General features: G+C 37.8%; 1 protein-coding gene across 1 annotated transcript in view; it reads right to left on the reverse strand.

Moving 5' to 3' along the window:
- Window positions 1-6,146: 6,146 nt before the first annotated feature.
- The window catches only part of DHX40 (DEAH-box helicase 40), a 53,015-nt gene continuing 45,082 nt past the window's right edge, over window positions 6,147-14,079 (reverse strand). Inside the window, exons 16-18 of the mRNA XM_059997848.1 lie at window positions 10,175-10,244; window positions 9,645-9,873; window positions 6,147-8,266 (exon numbers count right to left, since the gene is read on the reverse strand). Of these exons, the coding sequence (XP_059853831.1) occupies window positions 8,127-8,266; window positions 9,645-9,873; window positions 10,175-10,244 (439 nt within the window). The 3' untranslated portion in view covers window positions 6,147-8,126. The remainder of the gene's footprint in view (window positions 8,267-9,644; window positions 9,874-10,174; window positions 10,245-14,079) is intronic.

Raw genomic sequence — 14,079 nt, forward strand, 5'->3', positions numbered from 1 at the left:
AGCAGGGTAGAACCCACAACAAACATGTTCTGTCAGCAATCTTAAAATTCTGTCACACTCCAAGGATAGATAGTTCTACAAGTAGCAGTGCACCTATGCACCCTTGTAATGGTGATAAACTCCTCCTCAGAAGAGAATATTAAGGACTGAGATTTGGTAAACAAAGTTTTCGTTAACTCAATAATAGCAAAGTCAAGGAAATGTCATTTACTCGGTCAACAAACACTTCAGTACATAACAATGAAAAGTTAAATACTTAATGTTAAAATCTTTTGAAAGGCTTTAAAAAATATTTTTATATGGGGAAATAAATTCTGAATCTTAAAGGCCTCAGGTTAATCACTGTGAAGTTTTGGTATACTACTCTTGCTAGTGTATATTTAGCCTGATCTCAATATGTACCAAATATAGGACACACGAGAAATTACTGTTTTTTAAATGCCTTATACCTCAATGTGTCATGGCTGATAAAAGTGCATTATGTAAAACAAACCCAAAGCCTGTTTACTTCCTTTTCCTTGTTGCTCATATTCCAAATAACTGTGAGTTTAATGTTGTACAGTATACAACCATATAATTACTGTTCATTCCATGACACTCCAGTAATGAAAAATACACCGCCCTTATTTTTTTCCTACATATTTACTGATTTAAATTTTATTTTTCTTTTCTAAGCCAGCCCTATTAGCACCAAAAGGCATGAAAACGTCTCTAGGTTATGCCACTTTATAAAGTTGGTCACGCAAATATAAAGCTTTCCAAAGGGTGAGAACTAACCTGATAAAGACAGATCTTTATTGTCTCCATATTTTGGGTCTATCAAGCTAAGCCATCAGATCAGATATAGAGATAAGATTATACTCTTCATTACTGCAGAGGCCTTAAAAATACCATTTCTTGAATGGGAACTAGATGGAGTAGCAAACTAGCACACAATGGCAGTCTATAAGTGCTGCACACTGTAAAAAGAAAACCCCAGTCCAAGCTGACTTTCAAATTTTTCTATCTGCAAGAATGAGTGGCACTCAAATTATGCTTCATATGACCTATTTAGTGTTAACCCTAGTTACAGAATTGGAAACCTCAAAACGCTTCATTTTTTAAAAGCCCTTCTCAAGGTGACACTGATAATCTTTCCACTGTTTATCTCTTATTCCTCTCTCCAACCACACAAATTCTGTCTCCTTTTTCATTCTAGTCCAAGTCCTACCCTTACTTAAAAACTCACCTTAAAATCTATTTACCCTACTTCTTAAGCTATTATAGCATTTATCAACTATATTACCTATTTAATTTGAAGCCCAGGCCAACTTATGTTGTTAATAATCACACCTGGAGTTAGCACAACAATCATTTATAAATACCAACCATATACAAAAAGCACCAAATTGTGCTAGGCTGTATTTTGGGTTATCCCATCTTACTTCTTATGATTTAGCTGAGAACCAAGTAATATTAGGTTGAGAAACACATCTTAGATTTTATCTGGACAAATAATATGATTCTTCTCTTTGAAAAATCTTCAATAGCTTCACAAGTTATTTTTTTTATATAAATTTACTTATTTATTTTTTGGCTGAGTTGGGTGTTTGTTGCTGTGCGCGGGCTTTCTCTAGTTGCGGCGAGCAGGGGCCACTCTTTGTTGCGGTGTGCGGGCTTCTCATTGCGGTGGCTTCTCTTTGTTGAGGAGCATAGGCTCTAGGCACACGGGCTGCAGTAGTTGTGGCACGCGGGCTCTAGAGCGCAGGCTCAGTAGTTGTGGCGCACGGGCTTAGTTGATCCGCGGCATGTGGGATCTTCCCGGACCAGGGCTCAAACCCATGTCCCCTGCATTGGCAGGCAGATTCTTAACCACTGTGCCACCAGGGAAGTCCCCACAAGAGTTTTATATTATTCATATTTTCAGGTTAAAGGAGCAGCGAACAAGTAATACAGGTTACTTTGAAAATCTTTGCGAGAATACAGATTACAAATTACATTTTTTGATTCCTGACATGTTCAATCCTGTCAGCTCTGCTATAAAGAAAAGAAAAAGTTGGGAATTCCCTGGCGGTCCAGTGGTTAGGACTCGGTGCTTTCGCTCCTGTGCCCCGGGTTCGATCCCTGGTCAGGAAACTAAGATCCCACAAGCTTCGTGGCGTGGCATGCATGCATGCATGCATAAATAAATAAAAGAAAAAGTAAAAACCAAAAAAATTCAGTATTTCTTGAAATTAAGATCTTTTCTTTCAATTGAAATAATTTGAATTAGAATGGGTTCGTGAAAAGTAGCTTTTCTGGAATAAAGTGCAAGTGGTGAAAAATAAAATCAAAAGAATATTTCCTGGGGCTCCCCTGGTGGCGCAGTGGTTGAGAGTCCGCCTGCCGATGCAGGGGACACAGGTTCGTGCCCCGGTCCGGGAAGATCCCACATGCCGCGGAGCGGCTGGGCCCGTGAGCCATGGCCACTGAGCCTGCGCGTCCGGAGCCTGTGCTCCGCAATGGTAGAGGCCACAGCAGTGAGAGGCCCGCGTACCGCAAAAAAAAAAAAAAAGAATATTTCCTGACATGTGAAAATTATATGAAATTCAAATTTCATTGTCCATAAAGTTTTATTGGAACACATCCATATCCATTTGTTTATGTACTGTCTATGGCTACTTTTATACTACAACAGCACAGTAGCTGCAACAGAGACTGTATGCCTTGAAAGTCTAAAATACTATCTGGCCCTATCAAATTCAAATCAGTTAATTTCATTAATTTCATTTCTTGTAGACAATTTAAGGAAAAAGAGCTGAATATCTAAATATGTAAATTAACATAATAATGAGGCACTTTTTTGTCTATAATTACGAAAACATTTTTGAGGGACCACAAGACAGGTAAGACAGTACAGTACAGTAAGACAGGTACTTTACAACATTGCTGTTAGGAATGTAAAGTGGTTCATCTGTTCTGCAGAGTAGGCAACAGGAGTCTCAAAAATCGCTTTCACTGATGTAAAGAATTCGACCATAATAACATATCTCAGTTTCATTTCCCTATTGATAGCTATGTATATAATTTTCAATTTTTTACTGCTAGAAACAATGAAGTATATAACATTTTTATAAATGCTGTATGTAACATAAATCATCAAACTGATTCTAAATCTATAGGAGTCAAATTTTACTAGAAACAGAGTATTTTATATACTCTCAGAGAGTTCCTAGGATATAAATTTAAAGTTGGGCTTGCTGGGTCACAGGTTGTGTACATCTTCACTTTTACTAGATATTGCCAAAATGTTCTCTAAAATAAGAGCAATTTATCCTATGACAACACTTTTTAGGCATATATTAATTGTTGCCAATCTGATGGAAAAGAATGGCATCTCACTTATTTTCAACTGCATTACCCGAATTACTAGTAAGATTCAGTATTTTATTTATTGACCATTCAATGTTTCCTTTTATAAAATGACTGACCATGTCTTTTGACCATTTTTCTGTGATAACATTCATCTTCATTTGTTTCTTTTTGTTTCATTTGGTAATTTAAAGGTGAATCATTCTTTTAAGAACAGACTTTTCCATAATCACTACCTTTTCCTCCAAGACTCCTTCTCCTTCTTAACTGGATCCAGTATTCCTCCCATACTACTTTTCTCACAGCCCTCTCAGTAGAAATCAATTCTTCTTATCAACACCATTGTCACAGGGCTTCCCTCGTGGCGCAGTGGTTGAGAATCCGCCTGCCAATGCAGGGGACACAGGTTCGATCCCTGGTCCGGGAAGATCCCACATGCCGTGGAGCAACTAAGCCCATGCGCCACAACTACTGAGCCTGTGCTCTAGAGCCCGTGAGCCACAACTACTGAGCCCGTGTGCCCGTGTGCCCCAACTACTAAGCCTGTGCTCTAGAGCCCATGAGCCACAACTACTGAGCCCGCGTGCTGCAACTACTGAAGCCCGTGTGCCTAGAGCCCGTGCTCCGCAATGAGAAGCCCGCACACTGCAACGAAGAGTAGCCCCCGCTCGCCGCAACTATAGAAAGCCCGCGCGCAGCAGCGAAGACCCACCACAGCCAAAAATAAGTAAATAAAATAAATTTATTAAAAAAACAAAAAAATACCATTGTCACAATTACCTTAGAAATGTAATGATGACATTCCCCTCCAACAAATTCATATATAGTACAAAGTAAGTCCAAATTCCATAGTTTGGCTTTCAAAGCCTTCCATAATCTGTCCTCAACCAATATTTTCAACCTATTATTCTATTTATGCTCAATGCACCAAATAAACTAGACTGTTTGCCACCCCTCTCAAATACCCCCTGGGCTTTCTAATTCTCTGTCTTGATTTATGCTGTTCCTAGCAACCAAGTGTTTATTGGAAATTCTTCTTCGAGGAAAACTCTTCCTTACAATATAATGTCAACAAATAAATACAGTTGACCCTTCAACAACTCGGTGTTTAGGGGTGCCCACCCTCCCAGTATTCGAAAATCGTCGTATAACTTTACAGTCAGACCTCCATATCAATGGTTTTGCATCCTCAGATTCAATCAACCACAGATCATGTAGTACAATACTATACTACGTATTCATTGAAAAAAATAAAAAACATATAACTGGACCCACGCAGTTCAAACCCATGTTGTTCAAGGATCACCTGTATAGGAAAAAAAAAAAGCACCATTTTGCAACCATAAGAATAAACTGATTCAGGCAAGAATCATCAGTTGATGATAAAAACAGAGGGTAATAATTTATAAGGAACAGGCTATTTCACATAATCTCAAAGTATCCCTCCCACAAATTACTTATTAATTATAAGAATAACTAGACTTGGGACTTCCCTTGTGGCACAGTTGTTAAGAATCCGCTCGCCAATGCAGGGGACACAGGTTCGAGGCCTGGTCCAGGAAGATCCCACATGCCATGGAGCCACTAAGCCTGTGTGCCACAACTACTGAGCCCGCGTGCCACAACTACTGAAGCCCACGCACCTAGAGCCCGTGCTCCACAACAAGAGAAGCCACCACAATGAGAGGCCTGTGCACTGCAACGACGAATGCCCCCCCCCCACTCACCACAACTAGAGAGGGCCTGAGTGCAGCAACAAAGACCCAACGCAGCCAAAAATAAATTAATTAATAATAATAAAAAAGAGAGTAACTAGACTGAAGAAATCAAAAACACCCTAACCAATTAATCAAAATTAATATCAGCAATAAGGGGCAAATACCATGTACCTCCAGATTTAATGCCTTGGGAAAGACACTGTATCACTTATTCAGTATTCCAGTCACAAATGCAAAACCATGAGGAAAACATTAGAGAAATCCAAATTGAGGATATACTATAAAATAACTAACCTGTATTATTAAAAAATGTCAAAACTGTTATTCAAATGTTAAATGTGAAAGACAAAAAATACATGTAGGCAAGGACATGGAGAAAAGGGAACCCTTGTACACTGTTGGTGGGAATGTAAGTTGGTACAGCCACTATGGAAAACAGGATGGAGGTTCCTCAATAAATTAAAAATAGAACTGCCATACACCTAGCAATTCCACTTCTGGGTATTTTTCTGAAGAAAACACTAATTTGAAAAACTATATGCAACCCTATGTTCATTGCAGCATTGTTTATAATAGCCAAGATATGGAAGCAACCTAAGTATCTATTGATGGATGAATGGATTAAGAAGATGTGGTATATATATTTACAATGGAGTATTAGCCATAAAAAAAAAAAAAGAAACCTTTCCATTTGCAACAACATGAATGGACCTAGAGGGTATTATGCTAAGTGAAATAAGTCAGAGAACGACAAATACCATATGATTTTACTTATATGTGGAATCTGAAAAATAAAACAAATGAACAAACATAAAACAGAAAGAGTCATAGATACAGAGAAAAAACAGGTGGCTGCCAGAGGAGAAGGAGGAGTAGGGGGATGAGTGAAATAGGTGAGGGAGACCAAGAGGTACACTCTTCAGGTCTGTACCTTCAGAGGTACAAAATAAATGAGTCATCGGGATGAAATGTACAGCATGGGGAATACAGTCAATAATATTGTAATATCTATGTATGGTGACAGATAGTAACTAGACTTATTGTGATGATCATTTGGCAATGTATAGAAATATCAAATCACTGTGTTGTGCACCTGGAAATAACACAGTGTTGTAGGTCAATTTACTCCAGTTTACTTTTTAAATTATTTTTTAATTGAAGTATAGTTGATTTACAATGTTTCAGGTATACAGCAAAGTAATTCAACTATATATACATACATATATATTCTTTTTCACATTCTTTTCCATTATAGGTTATTATAAGATACTGAATATAGTTCCCTGTGCTATACAGCAGGTCCTTATTGTTTACCTACTTTATATATAGTAGTGTGTGTCTGTTAATCCCAAATTCCCTACACTTCAATTTTAAAAAATGTTAAATGCGAAAGACAAAGACAGAAGACCTTTTCTAGATTAAAGGAGATTAAATACAATACACGATTCTTGACTGGATCCTGAACTGGGGGAAAATGCTATAAAAGACATGATTGGGAAAACTGATGAAATTATAGATATAGACTATAGATTTAGAATGTGTGCTTAATAAAATCTTACTGAAATAAAAGAGCTGTAATTCCAAGAATCCACATACACCCCCACCACGTCTAAGGAAATGCACTGATACATACCTGGGAAGAGAAACTGATAGGACTAATGCGCTGAAACAGTGTCTTGAGCACTGAAGGTTAGAAGAACAAATTAACAATGCTAGGAATGTTCCAAGAAACCATCACCACTCACCTTACTTCAAGAACAAACATGGGTTTGGGTCCTCATGTGATTTTTCAATAAAGACTTCAAGTTTCTAATATTGAACAGAAAATTGTTTAGATGCCAAAGGAAGTAACTGCGAAAGAGTGAGTTATCTATTAAAATTTTAAATTCTTAAATTTTACAGAAAATATCTAAAAACACACATTATACTGCCTTTTGAATTTGAACGACACTAATAGCTTTATTTAACAAACATTGACTACTATGTGCAAAGCACTGTGCTAGGTGCCATGAAAGATACAAAGATGAAAAAGACATAGTCCCTGCCCACAAGGAGCGTATAATCTAGTGGGGGAGACAGACAAATACACAAATAACTAGAATACAAGGCAGTAAACAACAGAGTGGACAAGTGCTGAGTGTGGCCTGAGTGTGATACTAACTAGCCTCAAGGTTCCAATTTGAAACACTGGTGATGCAGTGTTGGCTGCTTTGAAAATCCCATTTCAAGATCGGCGTAATAGATGTTTAAATGGTCCTACCCAAGCAGCTGGAGGCAAGAGAGTAGGCCAGGTGGAAGGGCTGTTTGAAACACTGTCACACCTACATACATGGTGCTGATACAAGTATGTAGGGACAGCTAAAAAAAGAACATATATATATCATCTGTCCTTTGGTTAATGGCTATAGCTACTGTTTTAAACAATATACTTTTATATAAAAAGGAATTTGTATAATCCCAGAAAAATCAACTTAAGGATTAATATTAATTCAACAAAGAATCTTGCCATAGGCAATTTTCTTATTTACTAATTGATTAAGTCTTTTCTCTAAGTATCTATAAAGCTCTGTAGCAATTAAACGGTTAGACATCTAAGTATTGCTCAGTAAAAACCTCTTTTATGTTCAGCCTTCAGAAGGAAATGGTCACATACCTGATAACCTGATATAATACTATTCTAATAGCAACAAGAAGGCCTTAAAGAGATTTAAGGAAAATAATTTTTAATGCTTCAATGCAAATGGAATACACGTTGATTAAATACAATTCAATGTTCTTTGAAAATATCTCACTGACAGCATTTGATACCAGTTAAGGCCAGCAAAATTGAAGTGAGGAAAATATCACATATATTGTCTTTCATTGGTTTCATATATCATTTCCTATGACTATGGCAGCTCAATCTTTTCTTTGAAAATTCCATTTATTGGTACTGATGAGCTTTGATTTGCTTTTAACTCGTATGCTAAAAACAGCTGCTGACCACTTCCTCTTGGTAGTGCTGTCTGACATAAATGGCAAAGCAGAAGCACATTTTCTGGCTGCTTTTCCTACTTCCTGAATTGGAGGGTTCACTGCTTAGCCTGTTTCCTTCAGGGTGTCACTGTGATCCTGGGACCTCTGCTGCTTTCTCTCAAGGAAACGAGCACGTGCGTCTGATATGGATTTATCATCATTTCTTCTTTGCATTTTCTTTAGGACTTCTTTTGGTATTCCATCTGAAAACATTACAAATTAATCCAATAAAATTTTAGTTTTGAGTTTCAGTATTAGAAACGTTAAGAGAAAGAGATGCTCTGATTTTTTAATGTTAAGGGGAAAAGAAGGAAATTAAATTTTGCCCTTTCAAAAGAAATGATATAATTGATGGATAAAAATAAGAGCATAAAAGGACTTCCCAAGTGGTCCAGTGGCTAAGACTGCACACCCAGTGCAGGGGGCCAGGGTTCAATCCCTGATCAGGGAACTAGATCCCACATGCTGCAACTAAAAAGATCCTGCGTGCCACAACTAAGACCTGGGGCAGCCAAGTGAATGAATGAATAAATAAATAAAATAAGAGCATAGAGGTCTGAGGAGTCAGAAAAATTGACCCTAAGTCAAACATGTAGTGTGGTTATACACTACAACAAAACAGAGTAGTTAACATTTCCAATGACCTTGGGCAAAATTCCCCACCATTCTATTTCTCAGTGATGTTAAATAAGGATAATACAATTTGCTCCATCAATCAGCCTCAAAAAGCTTTACTGAAAAGCTCTTTTTATTTGTGAGCTGAGAATTAAGCTTTCTGTCCTAGTTCAGTACCACAACAGTTTATGCCTCACAACTAGGGACCTAACATTTCAAGGAAAAATCTCCTGAAAAAAAAAAAAGGATGTTCTGCAGTAATAATTCACAAAATTTTATAAACAAAATAAAAATAGTAAAGCACTACTGGGAAGCAATATGGCATAATAGTTAAGAGTAGAGGCCACAGAGTCAAATTCCTTGGATTCAAAATCCAGATTCACCAAATATTAGCTTTGGGATTTTCAGCAAATTATTGTATACTGCTAAGTATTTCCTCATCTATAAAGTAGGGATATGCAGTTACTTCACAGAGTTATTGTGAATATTTAATGGGGTAATGCAACTTGTTAGCATGTGGCAAAAAAGTTCTATAGATATTGTTATTAATAATGTTGTTGGGGCTTCCCTGGTGGCGCAGTGGTTGAGAGTCTGCCTGCCAATGCAGGGGACACGGGTTCGTGCCCCGGTCCAGGAAGATCCCACATGCCATGGAGCGGCTAGGCTCGTGAGCCGTGGCCACTGGCCCTGCGCGTCCGGAGCCTATACTCCGCAACGGGAGAGGCCACAACAAGTGAGAGGCCCGAGAAATGCAAAAAATAATAATAATAATAATGTTGTTGAACAGAGGGGTTAAGGAAAACATGATTAACTGGAAGGAAAGAAGGAAGTCAAAGTAAGTCTGAGACTCATGACAACTCTTTGCTTTTCTGAGGAGACAGAGCCAGAATCTAAGCTCTGTAACAGTTTTTCTGTAATTATATGAGAATTTGGACACTTATGCTCTAGAACAAGCGATTCACTCACCCTTTAGATGCTTTACATTTTCCTTATTGGTCCACCTCCTTCTTGCATCTTCTCTCATTTCACGTCGGGCCACACTGCTCAAATCATGTGCATTAAATTCATGCAACTTGGGTAACAAGTCTCTCACCCATTCATAACGGATTGGACACACAATTCTTGCGTAGACTTTGGTGGTAACTAATACCTCATGGAAAATGATCCATTCAAGTTTGGTTTCCTGTTCATGAAGCTACACAAAAGAATTCATTTAAGGATGATAATTCAATAACCTGCCTTATTGCACATTAGACCAACCAAATACCAACAGCCCAAACTCTTCTGAATTAATTTCTATATTCTTCAAACAGGAGGCATAGGCCAACCAATACCTTTATGTAATATAGATATATGCTAAACTTATCCTCAAAAGAGAAAAGTAGAAGACATCTGTATATTATTTATTCCTATACCTTTACAAAAGGAAGAAATTCCTACACCTTCCTTTACAAAAGGAAGAAATTTCTTCCTTTTATTAAAAACAAGGTACTTACTGCTGAGGAAGGATGAATGTGAACTGGGCTTCCACGCCCATCCATTGTGCAAAACGTTCTCCCAACAGACCTAAGAACCAAAAAACCAAAGGATAAAGACAAGAACAGTAAAAGCAATGAAATAAGTTTAGAGCACTAAATAAGTTTCACTGTAGAGCACTAACGATGAAAAATTATATGTTCTACTACAAAGATTGCTATAAGCAGAGGTTTATATTTATTCAACTGTCACTATAACTTCTCTACCAATTGATCTTTTTTTCTTAATCAATTAATTAATTAATTTTTGGCTGCGTTGGGTTTTCATTGCTCCGCGCAGGTTTTCTCAAGTTGCGGCGAGTGGGGGCTACTCTTTGCTGTGTGCACGTGCTTCTCATCGCGGTGGCTTCTCTTGTTGCAGAGCACAGGCTCTAGGTGTGTGGGCTTTAGTAGTTGTGGCACATGGGCTCAGTAGTTGTGGCTCATGGGCTCTAGAGCGCAGGCTCAGTAGTTGTGGCACACGGGCTTAGTTGCTCTGCGACATGTGGGATCTTCCCAGACCAGGGCTCAAACCAGTGTCTCCTGCATTGGCAGGCAGATTCTTAACCACTGCGCCACCAGGGAAGTCCCCTCTACCAATTCATCTTAAAACTAATGATACAGGGAATTCCCTGGCAGTCCAGTGGTTAGGACTCTGTGCTCTCACTGCCAAGGGCCTGGGTTTGATCCCTGGTTGGGGAACTAAAACTCCACAAGCTGCGCGGTGCAGCCAAAAAAAAAAAGCACTAATGATACAACTTAAATAGTCATTTTAATTAAGTATAAACATTTCTGGTCAATAAATAGCAATATTAACAATAATATTGTATTTGTGCTTGAGAATTTCCAAAATGCTTTCATAATAAAACCTCAAATAAGCCTATGAGTTTTGAGAGCCAGGTACTTTATTAAAAGCTCAAAACTGAGATTCAAATAAATTAGATAGCTTTCTCAAGTCAAAGAGCTAATGTATGATGAGGCAAGTCCCAAACATAGGTCTTCTGACTTAAATACAGTATTCTTCACATTATATTATGCTACATCTCCTTTCAAGGGTATAGGTAATTTTCACTATTCTAAAATGCGATAATTAGAGCAGAAGCAAGAAGAACTACAGTCCTGCAGCCTGTGGAACAACAACCACATTCACGGAAAGATGGACAAGATGAAAAGGCAGAGGGCTATGTACCAGATGAAGGAACAAGATAAAACCCCAGAAAAACAACTAAATGAAGTGGAGATAGGCAACCTTCCAGAAAAAGAATTCAGAATAATGATAGTGAAGATGATCCAGGACCTCAGAAAAAGAATGGAGGCAAAGATCAAGAAGATGCAAGAAATGTTTAACAAAGACCTAGAAGAATTAAAGAACAAACAAACAGATATGAACAATACAATAACTGAAATGAAAAACACACTAGAAGGAATCAATAGCAGAATAACTGAGGCAGAAGAACGGATAAGTGAACTGGAAGACAGAATGATGGAATTCACTGCCATGGAACAGAAAAAGAAACAAGAATGAAAAGAAATGAAGACAGCCTAAGAGACCTCTGGGACAACATTAAACACAAAAACATTCGCATTATAGGGGTCCCAGAAGGAGAGAGAGAGAGAAAGGACCCGAGAAAATATTTGAAGAGATAATAGTCGAAAACTTCCCTAATGTGGGAAAGGAAATAGCCACCCAAGTCCAGGAAGCTCAGAGTCCCATACAGGACAAACCCAAGGACAGACACACCAAGACACATAGCAATCAAACTGGTAAAAATTAAAGACAAAGAAAAATTATTGAAAGCAGCAAGGGAAAAACGAAAAATAACATACAAGGGAACTCGCATAAGGTTAACAGCTGATTTCTCAGCAGAAACTCTACAAGCCAAAAGGGAGTGGCATGACTGTGATGAAAGAGAAGAGCCTACAACCAAGATTACTCTATCTGGCAAGGATCTCATTCAGATTCGACAGAGAAATGAAAAGCTTTACAGACAAGCAAAAGCTAAGAGAATTCAGCACCACCAAACCAGCTATGCAACAAACGCTAAAGGAAACTTCTCCAAGTGAGAAACACAAGAGAAGAAAAGGACCTACACAAACAAACCCATAACAATTAAGAAAATGGTAACAGGAACATACATATCGATAATTACTTTAAACATGAATGGATTAAATGCTCCAACCAAAAGACACAGGCTCGCTGAATGGATACCAAAACAAGACCCATATATATGCTGTCTACAAGAGACCCACTTCAGACCTAGGGACACATACAGACTGAAAGTGAGGGGGTGGAAAAAGATATTCCATGCAAATGGAAATCAAAAGAAAGCTGGAATAGCAATACTCATACCAGATAAAACAGACTTTAAAATAAAGAATGTTACAAGAGACAAGGAAAGACACTACATAATGATCAAGGGATCAATCCAAGAAGATATAACAATTATAAATATATATGCACCCAATATAGGAGCACCTCAATACATAAGGCAACTGCTAACAGCCATAAAAGAGGAAATCGACAGTAACACAATAATAGTGGGGCACTTTGACACCTCACTTACACCAATGGACAGATCATCTGAACAGAAAATTAATAAGGAAACACAAGCTTTAAATGACACAACAGACCAGATAGATTTAATTGATATTTATAGGACATTCCATCCAAAAACAGCAGATTACACTTTCTTCTCAAGTGTGCACGTAACATTCTCCAGGATAGATCACATTTTGGGTCACAAATCAAGCCTCAGTAAATTTAAGAAAACTGAAATCATATCAAACATCTTTTCTGACCACAACCCTATGAGATTAGAAATCAATTACAGGGGAAAAAAACGTAAAAAACACAAACACATGGAGGCTAAATAACATGTTGCTAAATAACCAAGAGATCACTGAAGAAATCAGAGAGGAAATCAAAAAATACCTAGAGACAAATGACAGTGAAAACACGATGATCCAAAACCTATGGGATGCGGCAAAAGCAGTTCTAAGAGGGAAGTTTATACCAATACAAGCCTATCTCAAGAAACAGGAAAAATCTCAAACAATCTAACCATACTAAAGGAATTAGAGAAAGAAGAACAAACAAAACCCAAAGTTAGCAGAAGGAAAGAAATCAATGAAACAGAAACAAAGAAAACAATAGCAAAGATCAATAAAACTAAAAGCTGGTTCTTTGAGAAGATAAACAAAATTGATAAACCATTACCCAGATTCATCACGAAAAAGAGGGAGAGGGCTCAAATCAATAAAATTAGAAATGGAAAAGGAGAACAGACACCACAGAAATACAAAGCATCCTAAGAGACTACTACAAGCAACTCTATGCCAATAAAATGGACAACCTGGAAGAAATGGACAAATTCTTAGAAAGGTATAACCTTCCAAGACTGAACCTGGAAGAAACAGAAAATATGAACAGATCAATCACAAGTAATGAAATTGAAACTGTGATTAAAAATCTTCCAACAAACAGAAGTCCAGGACCAGATGCCTTCACAGATGAATTCTATCAAACATTTAGAGTAGAGCTAACACCCAACCTCTTCAAACTCTTCCAAAAAACTGCAGAGGAAGGAACACTCCCAAACTCATTCTATGAGGCCACCATCACCCTGATACCAAAACCAGACAAAGATGTCACAAAGAATGAAAACTACAGGCCAATATCACTGATGAACACAGATGCAACAATCCTCAACAAAATACCAGCAAACAGAATCCAACAACACATTAGAAGGATCATACACCATGATCAAGTGGGATTTATCCCAGGGATGCAAGGATTCTTCGATATAGGCAAAACAATCAGTGTGATACATCATACTAACAAACTGAAAAGTAAAAACCATATGATCACCCCAAAAGATGCAGAAAAA

This window comes from Delphinus delphis, chromosome 19 (genome assembly GCF_949987515.2).
Source record: "Delphinus delphis chromosome 19, mDelDel1.2, whole genome shotgun sequence".
Lineage (NCBI taxonomy): Eukaryota > Metazoa > Chordata > Mammalia > Artiodactyla > Delphinidae > Delphinus > Delphinus delphis.